The following is a 22,345-nucleotide window of genomic DNA, read 5'->3' on the forward strand; positions in this document are numbered from 1 at the left end:
CTCCTAAGCCTCTATCCAGAGTTTCTGGAGGCGGAGATCATTTACTTGATCCACACAAGAAAAACTTAGCACATTTTTGGTTGCTTTAACCTAGTTAACTGCAACGCCCTGAAGCCCTAGGTCATCCCTAGCTTCAGCTGCACGGGACCTGCCATCACTGTTTGGGTAAGATAGATATCCACTGTCTTCCTTTCATCGCTGTATCACAAGCTAGAGATACTGTCTCACTGATTATTGATGACCCGGTCTGATGAGCAGATTGACTTCCACCTTAGTTTCTAGGCGTTTTTTACCCACTAACTCAGAATCGCCAATTGATGTCCCTGAATCGGGACCACCAGATGCAGTGTACCCCCTGGATACCATAAAAGTATGATCTCCAGGTCCTACACATTAATGGCTCCTTAGAGATGTTTGTTTAGCTGTATGGGAACTCTTCAGTCATCACCAACAGATTCCAGGCCTGCCTAACTAATCAAGTCCCCTCTGTGGAGAGCTGCTTAGATCTGCAACGATCCTCCACGATTACTGAAGGTTACATCGTTCTTCAGCCTTGGAACTGTTCAGATTCCTGACTATGCCTGGCCTCTCACATATGAACATGGTCCACAACCATGGGAGTTGCGATATACCCAGGGCTTGCCTGGCCCAGCCGTTCAGTTGTATGCTCTCTTCTGACATTTAGTCAGGATCATCTATTCTCATTCATTATGTTTTTCTTACTAAGAAGAAATCTTTCTAAAAACACTGGGAAAATGCTGAAATCAAGCAGAAAACCGAAGTCTCCTACAACCCACCAACCTTAGTAGCATTTTACTGCATAAACTAATTATCTTTATTCTTTACACATATTATGTCATAACATTTATATATTATATACACAAAAACAAAACTGCATATGTTCATTAAATCTATTATGATATTTCCCAGAGACCTATTGGTTAGTTGAGAATATGACCTCTAACAGCTAAATAACAAATATCTTTCAGCACTTGTCACCCGTGTGAAACTTGCTGTGTTAATCATCTGGGTTTACAGTTTTGCCTTAGCTTTTAACTCTAGGAGTTAGATTCTCATCTCTGTTTTATTTGTGAGCAGCAAAGAGAAAACAATAGAAAAATGAATAAGCTTGGAAAACTGATAACTAGCAAATGTAGCCAAGATATTATAATATATTGTCTTCCCACTGAATATATAGCATTGTCTTCAACAAATGATCGACATTTTATTTTTGTAATTTCATAGTGTTGAGTTAAAAGTTTGAGAGCTTTATAAGAGTGTTGCTAAATTTTTTAATCATTAGTAATTTCTTAGGGAAAAATTACTGATACTAAGTCACTAGGACTCACCTAAGTATGTTGTTTTTATTTTTAGCCAGTTAATTGATTCAGTTAATTTCAACAGTGGGGGGTCTAGCTTGCCCAAACATTGATGGCTTGTCTCCAGTTAATTTAATACAGCAAAACTACCGGAGATACACTGTGTTATTATTCATGTGGACATTATGTGTAAGAGGGAGCTCCTATCTCAAAGCCGGAGCCTAGTAAGTTACAATACCTGAAGACCTACAACATTGAATTTTCCCCTTTTCACTCTTTTTGTTTGTTATGGTACAAAAAGTCTGAATTATAAAATCATATTCCAGCACTGAGCAGGGAGATTGTGTTCATGCCGATTTCCAGAATGGAGCTAGCTGATCACAGAAATTCTAGCAGAGAACACAGATTCTGTCTCAAGAGTGTGCATTAATTCCCATTTGGTAAGAGAACTTAATTCTTCGATGCTGACAACTCTCCCAAATGTTAAAACTGCCTTCATCTATAATGGTGTTGTATCACTTGATGACTTATATACATAAATCATCCATTGCAGTTGGATGCTCCTTTTTTCTTGAATAATACTGAGTCTATAAGGGTTACCCAGACTGGAGCTCCGTGACAGCCTGTCCTAAAGCTTAGGTAACATTTGCAATAGAGAGCTTAAAATGAACAACAACAACAACAACAACAACAACAACAACGTAGTAGAAAATATCACTTCCAGAGGTTGTTGTGCTAATGTTGGTAATTTACCACATAATTCATATGAGAGCAATAGACAGATAAGAAACAGTGATTCACTGAATAAAGGAAGAGGCCCCGAAGAGTTTAGAAATAATTTATTTCTGAAATTGTCAAGATTCTGTGAAACATGATTTTCTTGGCTATACTAAAACTAATATAAACTATATATACCTTGTGTTTGTAATATCTATTTGATACCTGAGTGTTTTTTTTTTCTAGGAAGTTATTCTAAGTTAGTATGCCTTACTATAAGGAAATTAGAGACTTTGGCTTTTAAAGTTGACTCAAGGTATAATTACCAGTTTGCACTTAATCTTAGCCTAAAAGTCAAGAAGTGATTATCAATTTGACAAAACATTCTAACAGTTAAGTTACAAAGAAAAGTATGCTAGGATACGGGCAGGAAATGTTGAAACGCTTTCTTGTTTTCTTAATACCCACAACTTATTTATAACATTGACTTAGAGGCGGTTTCTTACCGTATAGAAGACATTAATTTCATTCCCAATGTCCTTAGTGGAATTAATAAGCTCTGGAATAGTCTCGTTGGCAGCAACTGAAATGTGGTGTTCACTCGCAGAACTTAGAAGAATGAATTGGAAAAATAAAAATAAAACACAGTAAAGTTAATTTTATTTGACTTCATTCTTTTCTTTCCCTACATCATAGGATTCCATAAAAAACATTTGTAGAGTTCAAAACGGAGAGTGATTCTTTTACCCCCCCCCAAAAAAAACCCCTCAGTTAAATATTTGAGGATGCTAAGACTCACTCAATTCAATAGTCACTGTTGCTTACTATATGTAACTTTATGTTAAACTATATGTAACTTTCAAAATATAATTTCATTGTTAGCAAGTGAACAATTTCTATGAATCCTCCAGCATTTAAATTTAGAGGAAAAATCAGACCAAAATTTGATATATTTAGTATTGCTGAACTGAAACGAAACCAGTTTTTAAAAGAACATTTACATGTATACAATTTTAAGGCACTGTGACTGCTAGATGGCAAATCCACTCTTCTGACAAAGGTCAAAGTCCTTGGATGACCCTGGTAGAATTAAGACCGTCTCTCAAAGCAGCACTTCCGCCAAGAGAAGACAAATAAAAGATATTTATACATGTGTGCCAAAAATTGGTTTAAATTAAGTGGAGAACTGTTGGGAAAAATCTTTGTGCTGACAGAAGCGGAGGCAGCAAGTCAGACAACAGGCTTCAAAGGCAAGGACAAAATGAGTGAGTCTGAGTACCTAGTCGATGACCCTTGCTTTCCGATCTGTCATTGCCCAAGAAAAAGTGCCGTAAGAAACAGGACAAGACAACATTAGACTAGGTTGACCTCATATGTTTATATGCATTGCACAGATTTACATAGAGAAGCTTGCGATTCTGCTTCAGGAAGGGAATTCATAAGCAAGGGACTCTGTGAAGTGGAAGTTTACAAACAGGACTGGTATTTGAATGGAAAATAAGGTCTGAACGGAAAGAATGGTTTTTGGATAGTAGGAGAAACTAACGGCTGACCAATGAGAAAAGCTTTAGCTGCATATGACAGAATGGACAGGTGGACCCCATCCCCTAGGATGAGGAAGAACAGTGACCAGAAACATGCTGCTCACCTGTCAGAAAACACTGCAGTTTGTCAAGGATTTTGGCTTGCTAAGCTCCTACTAAAGAGGAGCTAAGCCCTGTCATTCACACATTGTATTTCAATATTTAGTGCACACAGGTACTCAAATGTTGGGGTGCATGTGGATTATACGGGAGACATTTGATATGAATGCTGGGCACCACGCCAGAATTCCATGCTTGGCAGGTCTGAAGGGGCACTGGAGTGCCTGCCCCTTTAAGCATCCGAGAGGTGACGCTCTCATCCCGGGACTACGCTAGCGCTAGCGGAACCATTTGGTGATCAGAAAGCTGGCAAAGAGTAAAGGTGGATTCAGCCTACCTGTAAAACTGCAGTCCGACTTCATATTTTACTGGGATGGAAATATTTACTTCATTATCGTAAAGAGATTCCAGGGGCTCTTCACTGTCACTGAAAAACAGCACAGTTACACTAATGGTTAAATTTGCTCATTCACACACCATCTCTATGCACTTGAAAAAGATGATCTTGGTAACTTAATAGGATACAAAATCTTAGAATTCTTGGTTTGTTTTTACCATGAGGAGAGGGGTGACTGGAGCTGGGCATTGCTAAACTTCCCAAGCTGGAATGGAAAACCACACTCATTTAGACTACGCTTATCTAAATTGTCTGAAAGAATAAGAATCCGCAGGCTTAATCATTAAAATGCTAAGACTTCTGGAATTCTGTGGCATAAAGATTTGAACACAAATTACCTTAGTTTATCATGTATGAAGCCCTTGAACAGAGACTCAACTAGGCTCGTGCTGCTAATTGTGAATCTCACATCTTCCCATGTTGCCTTTAATAGTCTTTCCCAATTGACTACTCAGTGTGCATGTTGTTTATGTTTTTAAGTATTCCTTGATTTGGGTGTAATTGACATAATATTTGAAATTTATTTATATCTATACACACATATACATTAAACACAAATATGCCCCATATATTAATGAACAAAGAATGGAGGAAAAATTTATATGGCCAGATAATGGGGATTGCAGTTGTTCTTGAATTTTACATTGAGTTATTTAAGCTCTCTCTGCCTTGGTTTTTCCCATCTACAAAATGGATATTTTATTATTAAATTTTCTTTTTTTTGTCCTAGATGACTTTATTTCACATGAATAATAAAAACAAAATAAGAAAAGGATCGATTCCATTTGCTACATCATGCTACAGACAAGTCTTTCTGCTTCAATATGAAAGGAAGGAAAGGAATAAAATCAGCACATTGAAAAATCTTGTGCTGCTAGGCCCTGACCACAGAGCAGCCCTGATGTATCCCAGGATGATTGGTTGCCTCCTTTGTGCCTGGTTCTTAAAGTAACTGCCATAGGCACATTAGCATAGACATTTTATAGAATAAACCTTCTAGAGTTGTGGTTCTTCCAAAAAAAATTTTTTGAGTTTGAGTGCAGTACATTAAAAAAAAAAAAAAAAGATTCTTGTTGAGTGCTGCTTGTGGACGTTGTACATCGTGGTGCGGAGCCTAGTGCGCACCACGATGTACAACGTCCACAAGCAGAGGCCATCTTCTGCTACATATGCAGCTAGAGACTCGAGCTCAGGGGGTACTGGTTAGTTCATATTGTTGTTGCACCTACAAGGTTGCAGCCCCCTACAACACCTTGGGTACTTTCTCTAGCTTCTCCATTGGGGGCCCTGTGTTCCATCCAATAGCTGACTGTGAGCATCCACTTCTGTGTTTGCCAGGCACTGGCATAGCCTCACAAGAGGCCACTGTATCAGGGTCCCTTCAGCAGAATCTTGCTGGCATGTGCATTAGTATCTGGGTTTGGTAGCTGATGATGGGATGGATTCCCAGATGGGGTAGTCTCTGGATAGTCCATCCTTTCATCTTAGCTCTAAATTTTGTCTCTGTACCTATATCCTTTCATGGGTATTTTGTTCCTTATTCGAAGGAGGAATGGAGTATCCACATGATGGTCATCCTTCTTGGTTTTCCTGTGTTTTGCAAGATGTATCTTGGGTATTCTAAGTTTCTGGGCTAATATCCACTTATCAGTGAGTGCATATCTAGTGACTTCTTTTGTGATTGGGTTACCTCACTAAGGATGATATCCTCCAGATACATCCATTTGCCCAAGAATTTCATAAATTCATTGTTTTTAATAGCTGAGTAGTACTCCATTGTGTAAATGTACCACAGTTTCTATATCCATTCCTCTATTGAGGGACATCTGGGTTCTTTCCAGCTTCTGGCTATTATAAATAAGGCTGCTCTGAACATAGTGGAGCATGTGTCCTTATTACCAGTTGGAAGATCTTCTGGGTAGATGTCAAAGAAATAAATGCCGAACTAAACTGATTTGATTCAATTAATTTATCCATTAATTCATCTTATTACTTGTTAACTTATTTTCCATCTCTGTAAGAGTGATTATATGCAGGAAGCATGCTGGGTACTACAGGCAAGCCGTTTGACCTCACACTATATGTTCTATCTGGAGCAGAAAGCTAAAATCCCCTTCCAGTTCTGAATTAACCTTTTGCTACTTTAAAAAATATATGTAATAGTCTTTATTTAACCAGGATGAATTGAACTTAGCTAATAAACAAATAAATACTTTTGTTCAAGACAACACCTAATCTTCATTTTTAAATCTCATTTTCCCTTTATTGAAAATAGATGCACTGTGTGAGAGAAGCATAAGTTTAAGAAATATTTTTTTCTCGCATAATATGTCACGATTGTGATTGTAGTTTCTCCTCCCTCTGCTTCTCTCACTTCCTCCCCATCCCCATCCTGTCTGGATCTACTCTATTTCTGTCTCTCACTAGAAAAAAAGAGTTTTCTAAAGGATAATAAGAAAATATAATAAAATAAAAATGAACACATCAGAGTTTTGACAAGACAAACAAACAGAAGCAAAAACCCAAGAGAAGACACAAGAACCAGAGACCCACTCATTCCCACACTTTTAGTCCCACAAAAACACTGAGCTAGAAGCCGAGGTAAATCCACCGAGGACCTGGTGCAGACCCATGCAGACCCTGTGCATGCTCCCTCACTCTCTCCCCATGTGAACTTTGCTCATGTTGATTTAGGGCCTGTTCTCTTGCATGTGTTCTGGGATGCTGTTGAAAAGCTGTGAATGACTCAGGTAAAATTTATTGAAGTATAAAAGGGTACCATGAAATTTGAAGACCATGTGATTATTCAGTTGACCTTGACAGATGGCTAGGAAATGTTTAAAATTAGAAGATTCTGTTAACTATAAATACAGTTTGGCAGATATGAGTGTTGTAATTACAAGAGAGTCTACAGCTAATATTATCAATGATTTTATTTATTTTGAATAATAATTCTTCTACTTTTGCTAATTATCCCCATGGTACTTTTTGTGGACTGTTAATTTCTGCTGATCTTATACAAGCTTCAAGAAGCTGCAGTGACTCTACAAAGTAAAACAATCAAAGTTTACATGAAAGGCATGTAATATGCATAAACACATAAATGTTCACACACATATACCAACCTTGTTGCACTTAAATGAATGACTGCATTTTCTGAGAGATGTGATGTATTAAACTGGAATATTATTTTGAAGTTAACCTATGAAATGAAAATACATATTTTAAGTAACAGATGAGGACTATATCAACTTCGAGTAAAATACAGTTTATATAAATCTCTACTTAAACAGAAATTATTAAATGACTTAAGAAACATTGGCTTACAGAGTACAGCCTCATCATAAATACATACAATAAAATATGATATACATATGCCCTTGTAAAGGTAAATATGTAATATGCTTTGCATATTATTGTGGTATGAATGTTTTATTCATTCAAAGGTTATATGCCCATGTTTAGTTACTAATGTTACAATATGAGATGGTCAGTCCTTTCGTTAGATTACAGTCTTGAGCATCCACATCAGTGGGATTATTGCCCTTGTGCAAGAAGTACCAGAAAGCTGCCTTTCCTGTTCCCAGAGGATGCAGGAAAAAGACATCTTTGAACCAAAAAGTGTGTCCTTTTCAGACACTGGGGCTGACATTGTCTTGATCTTGGATTTTTCAGCTTCCATATCTGTGAGCAATAAATTTCTCATCCATGTGCTGTTCCATTCTGACTCTTCTTATAGCAGTCTGAATGTACCAAGACACACACCGTATTGAATTTAAATGCCTTATTTAAGTCATAGTAACAAAAAGCATGTATGCAAACCACAAGTCAAGAAGAACCATTCTACTTATTTTACTTCCACAACTTTCCAGGTAAGAGTAATGAACATAACTGTGGCATGCTAATAATTAGAGTCTCTTTAATTCAGAAAGTCTACCATAATAAAACAAGGAAAATGATTTGTTAATTTTGGTAGTATAATTTTTTTTTTGGATCACTACAGGATAATGTAAGAAGATAATACAAAATGTCTCAGCTCTTTTGAAAAAGTATTTTGAAAAAAACATTGAGTTTTGTTTGTAAGAGTCTGCATATATAAAGCAATATTTAAGAAACAACAGGAAGTGCTGCTGTACAAGTGTCACACACAGACCGCTCTCTTTTGAGAAGCTCTGACTACATGCGAGCTGGATATGGATGCCAACAATTATTCTAAAGTGTAATTTAAAAAAAAAATCAGAGATAATCTGCATGTTCTTGTCCAATGATCTCATCATAATGCTTATGAAATTACATTTCTCAGTCTCAAAACTAATTTTACTCTGCTAATCGAAATATTTAAAATTCGGGCCAGGAAAACTTTCCGGAAATACCTAAGGGAAACCACCTAAAATAATATCTTTATGTTAAATGTCAAATAGAAAAGTTGTGACATTTACAGCTTGTGAACAATTGGTGCTGTTTACAGATGGGGTGGCAGGGACCTCAAGGGTCACGAGATTAGCATGGCTGAACCACAGCACATGTGGAAAACATAGTTTATTTCCTTCTCTCCCATACATAATCTTAATTTAGATTGAAAAACAACATAAAGTTCTTTTAAGAAAGATGGATTTTTCCCCTTGCATTGGAGTACTGATTTCTAGTCTAGTACAGCAGTGATTCACAACCTTCCCAATGCTGTGACCCTTTAATATCGTTCCTCATATTGTGGTGACCCCAGCCAAATTTATTTTTATTGTTACTTCATAACTGTAATTTTGCGACTGTTTTGAACTGTACGGTAGGTATCTGATAGGCAGGATATCTGATATGTGTTCCATATTAAAGGGTTATTCAACTCCTCCCCAAAGGGGTTGCGGCCCATTATTGGATAGAGTTTCCTATCTCTCCTTAACCTCCACATCTAGCCTAGACACTTGAGTCTTGGTATTCTCCAGGTCTCTGTGTCTACAGGAAGATGCTGCCAGAGAAGAACGCCCGAGGCAGCTGCTTACTGTCTATTCAAAGGATCCTGAAATACTTAAACTGAGACTCTAGATCTGGAACCCAAGAATATTCTAAATGTGAAACCCAAGTTGAAATTGCCTACAAATTCTTCCCATTCACCCTTTGTATGACCTAAGAGATGTTTTGTTTTAAACTTTTACCCCAAGCAAAAGGAACTACTGGGAGACGAGGAAATATTTCATTCCAGTGCCTTCCTCAAATGGTGCAGAACAACTGCGTATTCAGATGCAAGTGGAAGTTGGGCTCTGCTCAGTACACATAAGCTAGAAGATTTCCACACTGACCAGAGACCTAGGTGTAAGAGCAAAAGTCACAAAACTCTTGGAAAGAAACTAAAAGTCTTACAGGCTATTTGAAGAACTCCTACAACATAATAGTACAAATGACAGCCTAACTTAAATACAGGGAAAGAATGGGATGGGGAATCCTGGAATTCCTAGCTCACACCTGGAATCCTAGCACTTAGGAGGCAGAGGCAGGGGAATTGCTGGGAGTTCTTGACATCATGGGCTATATCCTAAGTTTAGGGCTAGCCTGGGCTCAAAGTGAGACCCTGTCTTAGTAATAATAATAATTAATAATAATGATTGTAGCATATATTTCTCCAAAGACTGCGGTTTTACACGTGTGCATGTGTGCATATGTGCATGTGTGAAAAGTTACTCAAAACATCATTGCACCAGAAGATCAGAGTGTGGTCCTGCTCTCTGGAGACAGTGTGCATCGTGTGATTGATGGGATTAAAGAAACCCTCTGGAGCGTCTTTTATGAAACTGTAAGTCCCAAAGGCACCACTTCCTAATGCTATCATATTGGGGATTAAATTCCAATCTACAGATTTTTTAGAGAGAGGCAAAGATAGCAAATATAGACTGCAAGCACTTTGTATTCAGTGCTTATCATCCCAAATTACCCCTTACAGCAGCAGTTCTCAACCCTTGGGTCGAGACCCCTTTAGGGGGTCCAATGACCCTTTCATAGGGATCGCATATCAGATATCTACATTAAATTCATAACAGTAGCAGAATTACAGTTTTGAAGTAGCAATCAAAGACTTTTGTGACTGGGGGGGTCACCCCAACATAAAGAACTGTATTAAAGCATCACAGTATTGGGGAGGTTGAGAACCACTGCATGAGGGTTTGCTTTGAGCATCTCACTTCTCATTGGCAATGACTGCTTATGTTTTTACCCAGGCTCCTCACCACGTCTCCTGTCCTCAGGAAAGGATAGCCAACTCTACAAGTGATATTTTGATTGGATTCACAGCTATCTTTTTGGATCTCCTAAAATGAAAAAAGAAAGAAAGAAAGAAAGAAACAGATTCAGAAGGCGAAATGCAGGCGAAATATTTAAATTGTTCTTTTTAGAATTTCCCCAGCTATGCCATGAGGAGCTACTTTGCTAAGACTCTCTTGAGAGTCACAGAACCCGGGGACTGCCTACTCCATAATTCTTGGACATCTGAAATCAACACGAGAGGGCGCTCTTGGGACAAAACACACTTGTCCTGCAGTAATAGACAGGGGAAAGAGGAGCACTGACCTGGTGATGCTCAGGAAGCTGCCATGGTGGGTGCGAACCTCCACATCCACACCAGCAGAGCATCACACAGAACCAGAGCCTGGAGTCCTCGACAAGAACGAGGCTGTAACCTGCAACCACTAGGACTCACCTCCTGATTCCACCCAGCACATAATACAAGAGAGACCTCAACACAAAGACAAGGACCTCCTTGAATTATCAGCCGTGAACTATGGGTATTCCTGCCCCTTTGCCACGGCCAGAAAGCCAGCAGGAGAGAATACAGGTAGTGCCTTTTAGCATAGTTTCCTTTCCAGAGACAATTTGGTGATAATTAATGTTTCTCCGCATTACTCTAACATCTTGCATCTCTACAATTATTTCATACTCATAATATTCTGAAAACAAAATATGTTATAGTAACAAATGATCCTTATATGAGTCTATCCTCATTAACATGTGTCCAAATGATATCTGAATAAGTAGAGTGAATTAACAGTAACAATTTAAATTTATGGAATCTAGACAACAATGTTTTAATACTATGTATTAATGTGTGTGTGTGTGTGTGTGTGTGTGTTATTTAACCCAGTGTCTTATACATACTAAGCAGTTTTCTATAATCTAACTATATTCTTACACCCAATGGTATTAGTTTTTAGTATAAATAAAAATATTCATACAAACATTATTGATTCTAGTGTGAATCAAAATACTTCAAATTTATTCATATAAATATATACAGAATTTTAACTTGGGGAATGCATTTGGGAATCAGAATCAAAAGCTAAGTTCAAATTTGGAAATATTGACAAATGATCCAGCATCCTATGCAGGGAATTATTGTCAAATTAATAAAATGTCTGATATACAGATATTATTGCCAGATAGAACCCTTTCATTATAAATAAATAATACATATTTCCTAACAGAAACAGGATTTTTTCATAGGAAGAAAAGGAACAGTATCTTGATTTTCTCAGTGGAAACTTTCAACACATAAACTCCTCTCTGTGTCTCTGTTAATGGGTTTTAGCTTTATTATTTTTTTTCCTGGCTGAATCTTAATTTTAGCAGCTTGATGACTCTGTAAAACACCGAATTTTGTACTATCAGCTATCTTTCTTAAAATACAAAGTCTGAGAAGAAACCTGCCTCTCTAAAGAAAAAAAAAAAAAGCTTAAAAAAAAAAAATCCAAAGCTTGGTGGGGGTGCGGACTGGAGAGAAATCGAGTTCATTTACAAACACCTGTGTGGCTGCTCACAATGGTCATGGATCCAATGTCCTGTTTTGACCTTTAGGTATAATACTGCTATGCAGAAAATAAAATAACAAAAGTTTTTAAATATCTTAAAAACTTGAAACTATGATCACTAGTGTATTCTAATATTAACAAAACAGCTCTCTACTCAAATCAATGTTATGAAATTAATCAGCTCAGAAGCACAAAAAACAGGTCCAATAAATAGTCATTAAGAGAATGAACGAGAAATGGTATGTTTACCTCAATTCCTGAAAAAATCAGATTTGGAGAATATTGAACCACTGTCCTGGTGTTATATGCACTGTCTCCCTTGTTCTTGACGGTGAGGCTGACATTGAACTTGTCATTCTGGGACCTGACAACCAGCAGGTTCTTTTCCGTGGTGGACACATCCAGGGTGAGGTCGGAAATGCATCTTTCCTTGTTCCCACAGTCTTTGGCAAAAGGAATCTGGAATAGTACACGGGACCATGGTATTCATAGCTTAGGTAAACATCATTGATAGCTACCGACTAATTTGTGTAAGAGAAATGGTATGGCACCCGAGTAAGAGAGACAGCTCCATGAGGATCGTATTGCTGAGGTCTTAAGGGATGTTACATTTACTGCTGGCTTCGAAAGACCAAGTCAAGAACTTAAGCTCTAAGTCTACACCATAACATTTCTATGAATTCCTAGTAAAAGGAATGAGGCATTGAGGAAGCCTGCCAAGCGGCAGGGAAATGATCCAGCCATGTATCTGGAAGCTTGACTTGGTTCTTTTTAAATTCCACCCTCCCCTTATTCAGTCTCTCGTCACACATACCCTTCCTTGCCTACCCCCTATCTTCCAAGTCCCCTGTCACCTCTCCATCCCTCTATACGTTAAAGAAGCTCCTTGCACTGGCGTCCAGCCCCTGTGTTTCTTCCAGTTATTTATCCTCTTGTGGCAGAGGTACTCTTTAAAACAGTATCTGCCTGGTGCCCACTGAGCTAAGTGATGTCAGCAGCACCGCATTGCCCTTTAAAATATCTATAGTCTGGATAGTGGCACCAGTCTAGCCATAACGGATCCGCTTCACCTCTGCACGGCGCTTTCAACTGCAGTGCTGAGTTTTGTGTGATTCTTCGACGGCTTAGCATCTTGACAGGCACCATCCCCCACCCACACTCTGAATGGTGCAAAGTCATCTGGTCTTGCAGGGCTCCACTCAAGAGTCACAACCACCTGCGGCTTTCTCTGACTCCCCAGACTAGATAGGACGTATTGCAACATCTGGAATTCTTCACGGCACACACAGCATTTCGTTACTGCTGAAGGCCCAATTCCTAGGTGAGACTGCGCTCCACGTTTGGCTCACGTAAGATGATGGGTGTATTGGGAAGGTTGCTCGGGGATGTTGGCAGATGGACGAATGAGAACAGTGGGCTCTGCGCCCCTATAGTTCTCCATTGTGGCTGTCGTTGTTGTGATGTTCCTTCCCTCTCTGTCCCCTCACTCACTCTCACTCTCAGATATGTGTCAGTGACATGAGTTTGGGAACGGAGCAGCCCAGCTTAGTGCTTCCTATGTCTTTTGTTCTTGGGATAACGTTGTGCCCACAGGAGGCACGCGTGCTGCTCTGCTCCTCACTTAGAGGAACTGTTTGTGGCAGATCAGGGGGTGTGGCCTTGTCGAAGTAGCTGTGGCCTTGCTGGAGGAGGTTATTGTCATTCGGGGTTGGCTTTGAGGTTCCAAAAGTCCAAGCCAAGCCAGTGACTGTCTCTCTCTCTCTCTCTCTCTCTCTCTCTCTCTCTCTCTCTCTCTCTCTCTCTCTCTCTCTCTCTCTCTCCCTCTCTCTCTCCACACCTTCCCTTCCTCCTCTTCCTTCTCCCTCTTCTTCCCTTCCTTCCCTCTCTCTAACTGCTCCCTGCACACCGATGGAGCACTCTAGTGCCAAGCCTGTCTGTTTCCCACCATGATTGTGGACTAACCCTCAAACACTGTAAGAGAGCCCTCAATTAAATGCTTTCTTTAATAAGAGTCATCTTGGTCATGATGTCTCTTCACAGCAATAGGACAGTAACTGAGACACAAGCTTTATACCACAGGCCTCCTTTATAGCACAGGAACTGCTGACTAGTGGTTAGCTATATCCAGGTATGTGGTCCAGTCTAAGCGCATCCATTATCCCTAAACTATGACTCATAGTTTCCTTGGGTTCTAAACCCAAGTAAGAGGAAGTTAGAGAGGCCAGAAGAAATCTAGAGTGGTCCGATTTTCTGTCTGTCTTTCTGTCTCTCTCCTCTTTCTCTCTCTCACACAATTGGTTTAAATTATGTCTCTGTCCTTTTAGTTTCCCTAATACATTTGCAAAGAGACATTGTAAATTAATCTTACGTGTCCATGGACTGAGTTTGGCAGAGCGTCATCAAGCACGGGCCCGTTTTCTGGATCAGTGAGATTAAAATCCAAAGTCACTCTCACAGAATCCTGAAAGTCATGCTTGTCCTGCAAGGTGAAACAACACTTGTCACTGCTGTCATATTCACTGGATGCTATGACTCAGTCGTGGCATCCTTCTGGCGCTGTGGCCTACTGGAACATTCTCGTTGTGAACCTAACTTGACATCACCCTTCAGCCGGCCCTTGCTTCACTGAAGTGGCATACCATGGCTTTCCTGTTTGACAAGGGTTATAAGGAAAGTGGAGGCTCTAGACTATGATAGGGAACTCCCTCGAGATCCAAAGAGGGACCTGATATCTCTCCTGCCTGGATATACCACCTGAGCTATGTGGCAAAAACGTTGATTCTCTTGAGATCTGGTGCCAGTTTCCAATACTTCTGGGAAAGTGGCTCACTTTAAGAAGGGCAAACTCTTCAGGTGAGTACTTCACTCATGTATAGCTAAACCTATGGAATTTTCCAGTGCATAATAATATGGAAACGATGGGAATGTGATTAATATTTTCCATTTCTGTAAGAGCCATTATCTCTCATGTCAAAAACAATGATCTTTATACATACTGCTGTGAAATGTCTCAGTAACACTATGACAATTTTTATTTTATTCTGATTCTCTTAAGACTAAATGAATTCCGCAGCCCGCCCCTCCCCCCAAGTAGTTCAGAACTCGGGGATGCAGGGATACAAACTGTATCCCATTCAGCTCCAGACAAAAATGTTAAAAATAGCCAATATAAGGCAAAGAGATCTTGTAACATTTGAAACTAGGCGATTACTTTTGTCATTGGTCCTTGGACAGAGCTGACACGCTGACCTTGTATACATGGCTGCAGTCACTGTCAGCAGCCTGCAGCCAGATCTGTCTGATGCTCATCAAATTTTATACAAGCCCTAACTCATCGGTTCTCGGTTCTGAATAACCAAAGAGGAGGGATGGCTTCCCATGCGCGCACGCTACACTCGCACGTTGGAGGAAGGCAGCTGTAACACAGGATTTACTTGCCAACATGTAGAAGGAGTGCCGGATGCATTCGGATTCTCGAACGGTGATGTTTCTTTGAATCTTCCTTTCCTGAGTTCCAGAAAAAAAGCTCCGTGATATCTGCCTCAGCGAATCAAGGGTGACACGGTACTGCAGATCTACAAAGAGGAAAGGAAAACTGATAGACCCTCACCTGATCTACTGTGTCCAATTAGCGAGAAAAAAGCTTGAGCAGATGAATCAGTAGGAGATCCTACATGAAGAAAACCTATATTTCTGTGATACAGAAATAGAAGCCCTCGTGGGCATAGCCTCAAGGGAGTCTATAGAATGGCCGACTTGACCATGCACTGAACATTTAAGTTATAATTATGTGTAACATATTTATACACAGACACACACACTCATATAGACATACACGTGAGCTCTGATTTATTAACTAAGTCTTCATTTACTCAATTTTTGTTTTAAATAATTTTTATAGTTTAGAGATACTGGCAAACTGCCTGAATACTGATTGACTTCAAATTAATTTCATAGAAATGAAAATAAACAATGACCCTTTTAAACATCTTGTAGAAACATGTCAACTTAGATTATGCCCAAAACAGTAGGAAATCTCATAAAATAAGCAAGCCACAGTGAAGAATGTGAGTGAGTCCTTTTTCTTTATAAGAGGACAACAAAATTCCTTTAAGTGCTTTATTTAAAAGAAAATGAAATAGTGTTGCATACAAAAGCCTGTCTTTATGGCTATCTCTGCATTTCTTTTGCCTTTGAGTCAAAAGACTATCAAAGAGGCACAACCAGAGAAACTTAAGACAATTTAATCTTAAAGATTATCGAGTTTCCTTATTGCCCTTGTATTTTGTTTGCAGAGGAAATCACTCTTCTAGAGCCAATGGCCTTCAAAGTTTGACCCCAACGTATTTCAACATCAATGAAGACGGTCTTAGAAATCTCAGAACACCAGGCAGAGGGGACACACAGGTTGACACAATATATCCAACCCCCTCCCCCGCCCCCCCAGAACATATCTGGCTAAAAATAGAAGTCTGATCTCAGTGGGAAAAGAACACTGGGATCAGGGATGGGGCTGGGGAGGTGGTGGGGCAAGGGTGTTTGTCATTTGCAATCATCAGGTTATCTGCAATACCAGCATTTCCCAGGAGGGGGCAGTATAAGGGAGACGATTCTTTTTTTTTTTTTTTTTTTTAATCTTGTTTATAGAATATTTTTAAATGCTATCTGTGAGAGTGTTTATAATCATACAGGGAAGCACAGGAAAACATGGAATTTTGAGGTCATTGTGTTCAAATATCTATTTTCTGCTGCGGAGTTGACTAGGCTCCATCATTGTTCCTCCCAGAGTAAGGAGTGGTTTCAAGGGTGGACACACTCACTGGGCAAATGTCATGAGCAGTTTATTATGCTTGGGAGAGGCCATCATCCTGAAGCCAACGCAGTCTCCGCTGCCCGAAAGTACACTCTACAACCATAATGCTTACCAGCCTCGTAAACTGAGTCTTCTTTAGACTTCAATTTCACATGAAAACACATTGTAGCATTTATGCATACTGTTTCTTTGCCCTCCACACGGCAGTTTTTCTTTTGAATATTCACTTTATTGGGTTCAAAATTCATGGTCACTTTAACTACAGCCACATCTCTGGCCCTGCAAACACATAAACAATGGGATTGCTTGCACATTGTTGCATTTAACTTGCTAGGGTCATGCGAGTGCATCAGAGGACACTCTCCTTTGTATATCATATGCGCTTTCATGACTATTGTTCTGTAATGATTGCTTGATAGAGAAGAGATTTTAATCTCATGCCCTAGGAGACTCCTGTTGTTTAGAACCATCTCACATGTTTGGTTCAAAGACAGAAGACTTGTACCAAGTTGCCAGGTGCGAGCTCGGAATCAAAATGGTATTTGCGGGATCTGTGAGTTCGTTTCCAATGAGGAAATGGTTCAAAGGCATCTAGAAAACTAGTTGTCCCTCCAGCTCCCCCCACCCCCGGCTTTTCCTAAAACTATAACACGTCTCTGTTCTTGGTGACGCAGCCCTGCTTCTGTTTCTTGGGAGAAGAATGATGTTTGAGCTGGGTGTGGTGGCGCACGCCTTTCATCCCAGCACTTGGGAGGCAGAGGCAGGCGGATTTCTGAGTTCGAGGCCGGCCTGGTCTACAAAGTGAGTTCCAGGACAGCCAGGGCTATACAGAGAAGCCCTATCTGGAAAAACCAAATAAATAAATAAATAAAATAAAATAAAATAAAATAAAATAAAATAAAAAATAAAATAAAAAATAAAAAAAGAATGATGTTTGAATCACTGAGAGTGTACGAGTGTACAGTTTCATGTAACTTCCAAGTTACTTTAGAACTCCAGGAAGAAAACAATCATGTTTTCAATTATGTACTGTCTCAAGTAGCATGATCAAACCTTTAATGTTCCCGTTGTCTGCCTAGGGTGTGAACCATTCGCTGTTCAAAGCGTCCAGCTTTACAGTTTAAGGGGGTCTACTATATCGCAAACGCACACACCATGTTGTATTTATTTGCTTTTCACTACATTTCTTTTTGGTTTCCTTCTCCACCCCCACCCCCGCTCCCTGTGCACACGGGGAGCAGCGGTTGATATTAGGATCTTTCTTCATCAATCTCAGTTGCTCTGTGTCAGAAAACAGTCTTTCTTTGGATGTAGAGGTCACTGATACAGCTAGGCTGCTAGGCCTGCGAACCGAGGGCTTCTTGTTTGCCTCCCTCGCCTGCCCGGAGTACCAGGTGCATGTTGTCACGCCTTCTTTAACGTGGGCGGTGTGAATGAGAATCCCTGGATAGAAGCTGTATCTGCAGAGGCTGTCTGACTGACGGGAGCTGCTCTGGCGTGGAAAAGCTGCCATCCTGTAAGTCCGCAGCCCGATTACCTTAACTTGACCTAGTTTTAGCCCCCTGAATTCCTTGCTCAGCTCTGCTTCATAGCTCACGTTCTGTGACTAAAAGACAAAACCCTTTCAGAATCTATTAACTAAGAAGTCTGGTAGCTTCAAGCGGACCTGAAAGCTAAGAATGTCACCAGATAATATCCGAGGCCTACAGGGGAGATTCTCCACTTTGCTGTAACTGCCAGCCAGAGATACCTGGATTTAGGACTTTCTTCTGTTACTGTAAAATTCCACAAAACTGCTTCCACGTGGGAACCCATTCTGTTAGGGGAGAGTTAAATGACTTGAATTCATAAGACTCACATTTGCTTCAAAATAAACCAAAATAAGTCTTTAACTCCTCTGAAGTGAGAGCTGTTTCTTTCTTTCATTGACAGTGGAAGGAATCCACACCCAGGCCCTCGTGCTATGGGGCAAGCCTTACCGCCTTAGCCATCCCCCCAGCGTCTCTCATTATATTTGAAAATGGTTATTGCACACAGTGCTCTGGCGGCTCTAAAGATCATACTTTTAAAGGTATATTTATTTCTGCATTACACCTTTAAATTGTTTTTCGAAAGCCAAATGCTTTAATAAGCAAGGCTATCGCATGGTTTTGAAATGCTTTTTGGCACACACTTGGAGACCTTTAGATACTTTACCCCTCACCAGCAGTTGATGGGCATGCCTAGTTTCCTTTGGGGCAATATGGATTCTCTGGGTAGGACAGTGGTTTGACTAACGCCTACCCTGCCCACTCGGTCTTTCCCAACTGTATCTTTATGGATGTATGGGTGTCTGGTCCACATCACTGGGCTCTTACTATCTGCTCATTGATTGCATCTGCTCATCCACCCGCCTTCTGTATCCTGTTGCAACTGCTCCTCCAGCAGTGCCAAAGCCTTGGTCCTTATGACCTGGACCATGAAAGGGCATATATTCATTTCTGTGACTCACATAAACTAATGAGGTAAATTACCTCTAAAAACTTAAACACAACTCAGAGGAATATTTTCTTATTTCTACGTATCTTCTAAAGACACCACCCATGCAAAAGAGAACACCTGTTTTGGTTGCATGTACATAATTGAGACCCAAATGAAGCCTTCATTCTATCCATTCCTATTCGGCTTCTTTGCTCTTAAGATTCACTGATGCCTCAATCTATTGAGTTACTTGCATCTTGCCAGGAGTGTATGAGAGGAAATAGATATTTAATATGTCAAGGATTCTAATCATATTGTGTGGTCTGGAAATTATATGGAAAATAGTGTTAGTTTAACCAGATGTTCTAACATACATACCAGAAGAGGGCAGCTCCTCCAAGGCCTCCAATGGTCACGTCAGTCAGACCATCGCCATTTAAATCCATCTCTCCATGGATAGACTGGCCAAAAAATTTCAGTGTCTTGCCATCCCCACCTGACGGAATGCGCTGTGAAAATCCCAACAGACAGGTTGAATGTCAGAAGAATTCACTCAAAATAGTTCTGAATAAATCTGAGAATTTGGGTTAGTGAATAAAGCGAAACGTGAAGATCTTCTGGGAACTGAGAGGGCCGTCAGCGGAAGCAAGAGTGTATATATATATATATATATATATATATATATATATATATATATATACAATATACACACACACTGGCATATCAAGGGGACACATAATACTTCCATGTCGCTTTTCCCTTATTTGACTTTTTCTTCTGTGTCACTTAAAAGGCATCAAGGAGGCAGAGGCTACCCAGAGCTTAGGAAGGGTCTGTTCGTGCTGTCTCCTGCCAGCAGGTTCTATAAGCTGTTATCTGCTCAGACAAACAGTAAGCTACGAAGCACAGAAAGATCACAATGACTTGAACTGTCCTACACAATCCTCTGTTCTTCTTGCATCTATGGGATGTTTTCCAAGTTTCCAGTACTTTATGTATATCTGCTTATTAGAACTAAAAAGGGAACAGAAATAGAGCCTGTTATTCAGATTTCTCTTGAGTGTTAGACATTACATATTTGTCAATATATTATACTGACATTATATTGGCTAATATCCCCATACTATTTCAGGGGACAAATCGGGAGATATGAGCCTAGTAGCCCTGATGGAGCTGATGCTGCTCCTCGCTGGGTCATGCTGCATTTCTGGAAACGGATAATTGCATCTTCCTCTGACTCTGGCAAAGCATACTCCACTAAGAAAACAACCTAATTCCACCACTGTCTTGTTCTTTTTATTTAGAACTGCATCTTGACTTACCATACTTTTAAAAATGCATCACTTAGGACAATTTATTCCACTAAACAAGTGAAAAAAAATCTTTCTTTGCTTCAAATGCTATTTATTAAATGTGCAGGATTTTTACTGGAAGAACAAAGCAACAAAATATAAGGAGCCTCTCTGTGTGTCTTTTCTGGTTCAGTAATGCTCCAATGGCTAATTCTGCCTGCTATTAGTTAAGTTTATAATCCTACAAAGACTTTTAACAGAAACAGATCGTCTGTCAAACAGACAGGAGTGTTGTGACTTATAGAAGTCTTCTATTTTGCTCCCTATTAATGTCATTACAAAATTTTACATGAACAGGCTTTAAAAGTTCTGTTGACTACAGAAATAAAAGAGACTGCTGAAATCTCAAAAGGAAAAGCTAATGTCTGTATTCTCTTCATGGTTTAGATGCTAGGGAGTGTTGCAGCAAGTGTTGAAATCTAAGATATTTATCCATAATAGCTCATTGCTTATGATTATCTAAAAACTCCCCACTATGACTTCCCTAAACTCTCTTGTGTTTAGGGTGTATTACATATTTTTGTGGATGAATATTTTTTCATGTTCTAAGAAATTAAATTTACAGATTAGGTCAATGAATGTGGAACTGCTAAATGACAATACATTTAAAACAAGAACAAAAGAAATCTTGGGCAGGTCAAATTAACCATTCACATTTTTCCAAGAAGTATTACTTGAGAAAGAAAACCATAAACCTCAGAAACCCATATTCGTTTGATGAAAATATATAATATTAATTCATAATTATAAATTTAATGTAATTTTGCTTAATAACAATATGGGCACTGACTACAAAAACCCACAATCTCCTTTATAGTCTAATTTGCACTGTTATCACCCTCTTACTCTTTAGGATTAAAAGCACTGTAGATGTCAACTCACCCTATTTCCAGGCATCATTTGTTTACTATTATTTTACCCCTTCAAGTGATAAGGTCCAAGAAGGCAGATAAATGGCCACAGAAAAGAAGCTAGAGAAGTGTCTAAACTGCTAACTAACTCTTCTAAGAAAGGACACAGGAGAAAAATCATAAGTAGTTTCCCAAAGGAATCAGAATAGATTAAAAATTAAATTATACGCTATAGAGAGTAAGACACTTGGCACAGAAGGCGGAGGCCCTCGAGAAACCTCGGTGACTTACTTGTGCATACTCTTTCCTTATGGTCTTGCCACTGCCATGATAAATGTACACCGCTCCTGCATGGTCATCTTCCAGGGGCGCTCCAATCACGATGTCATTAAAGCCATCCACGTTGAGGTCTTTTACAGCAGCAACTGCTGTTCCAAAACGGGCCCCACAGGGCTCATTCTTGTTTTCTTTTGTGCAAGAATTATCCTTCAGGGATGAACAGCAGGTCTGCTTAATTGGTTCCAGGCTCATTTGATATTCAAACCTCGTCTAGAGAGAAGATAAACAGAATACTTAAAAGTTTCTCACACTGCTACCATGGCGGCGTAGGTTTGTTTTGTAAGTGCACGCCGCGCCAACCTTATGAAGTAACCATTTGCATACCAACGGCAGACCTGTAAAATATATGAAAAAAAGTGGGAATGCCAAAGGAACCTCGGGAAGTAGACATGCTGAGAATTCCTACAGGCTCTTCTTGATGAAGCTAAGGATATAATTAGTTGCATGTTTTCGACTTACTAAAGAAGCAAAAATTAAGTCCTCCACTGTGTGCCCCAGCCCTGTTTCACCACAGTGTGCTTCTTGGCTAAGACTCTTTGTTCATTCTCCACCTAAGAGAAGGACAAAATTTACTCTGTTCAAACAGCAAAGGCTGCCTGGAGTGGAGGAAAACAGACACTGCTAAGAGAGAACATATTTTCTTGGAGAGAGAGAGAGAGAGAGA

At 39.6% G+C, this 22,345-nt stretch overlaps 1 protein-coding gene across 1 annotated transcript in view; it reads right to left on the reverse strand.

Annotated features, from left to right (window-relative positions):
• Nucleotides 1–22,345, reverse strand: part of Itga1 (integrin subunit alpha 1) — a 145,572-nt gene that overhangs the window by 16,778 nt on the left and 106,449 nt on the right. The window contains exons 14-23 of the mRNA XM_021208345.2: nt 21,634–21,891; nt 19,518–19,648; nt 16,792–16,958; nt 15,305–15,441; nt 14,235–14,345; nt 12,116–12,325; nt 10,292–10,372; nt 7,202–7,278; nt 4,017–4,106; nt 2,543–2,645 (exon numbers count right to left, since the gene is read on the reverse strand). Of these exons, the coding sequence (XP_021064004.1) occupies nt 2,543–2,645; nt 4,017–4,106; nt 7,202–7,278; nt 10,292–10,372; nt 12,116–12,325; nt 14,235–14,345; nt 15,305–15,441; nt 16,792–16,958; nt 19,518–19,648; nt 21,634–21,891 (1,365 nt within the window). The remainder of the gene's footprint in view (nt 1–2,542; nt 2,646–4,016; nt 4,107–7,201; nt 7,279–10,291; nt 10,373–12,115; nt 12,326–14,234; nt 14,346–15,304; nt 15,442–16,791; nt 16,959–19,517; nt 19,649–21,633; nt 21,892–22,345) is intronic.

The sequence above is a fragment of the Mus pahari genome, chromosome 11 (assembly GCF_900095145.1).
Source record: "Mus pahari chromosome 11, PAHARI_EIJ_v1.1, whole genome shotgun sequence".
Taxonomy (NCBI): domain Eukaryota; kingdom Metazoa; phylum Chordata; class Mammalia; order Rodentia; family Muridae; genus Mus; species Mus pahari.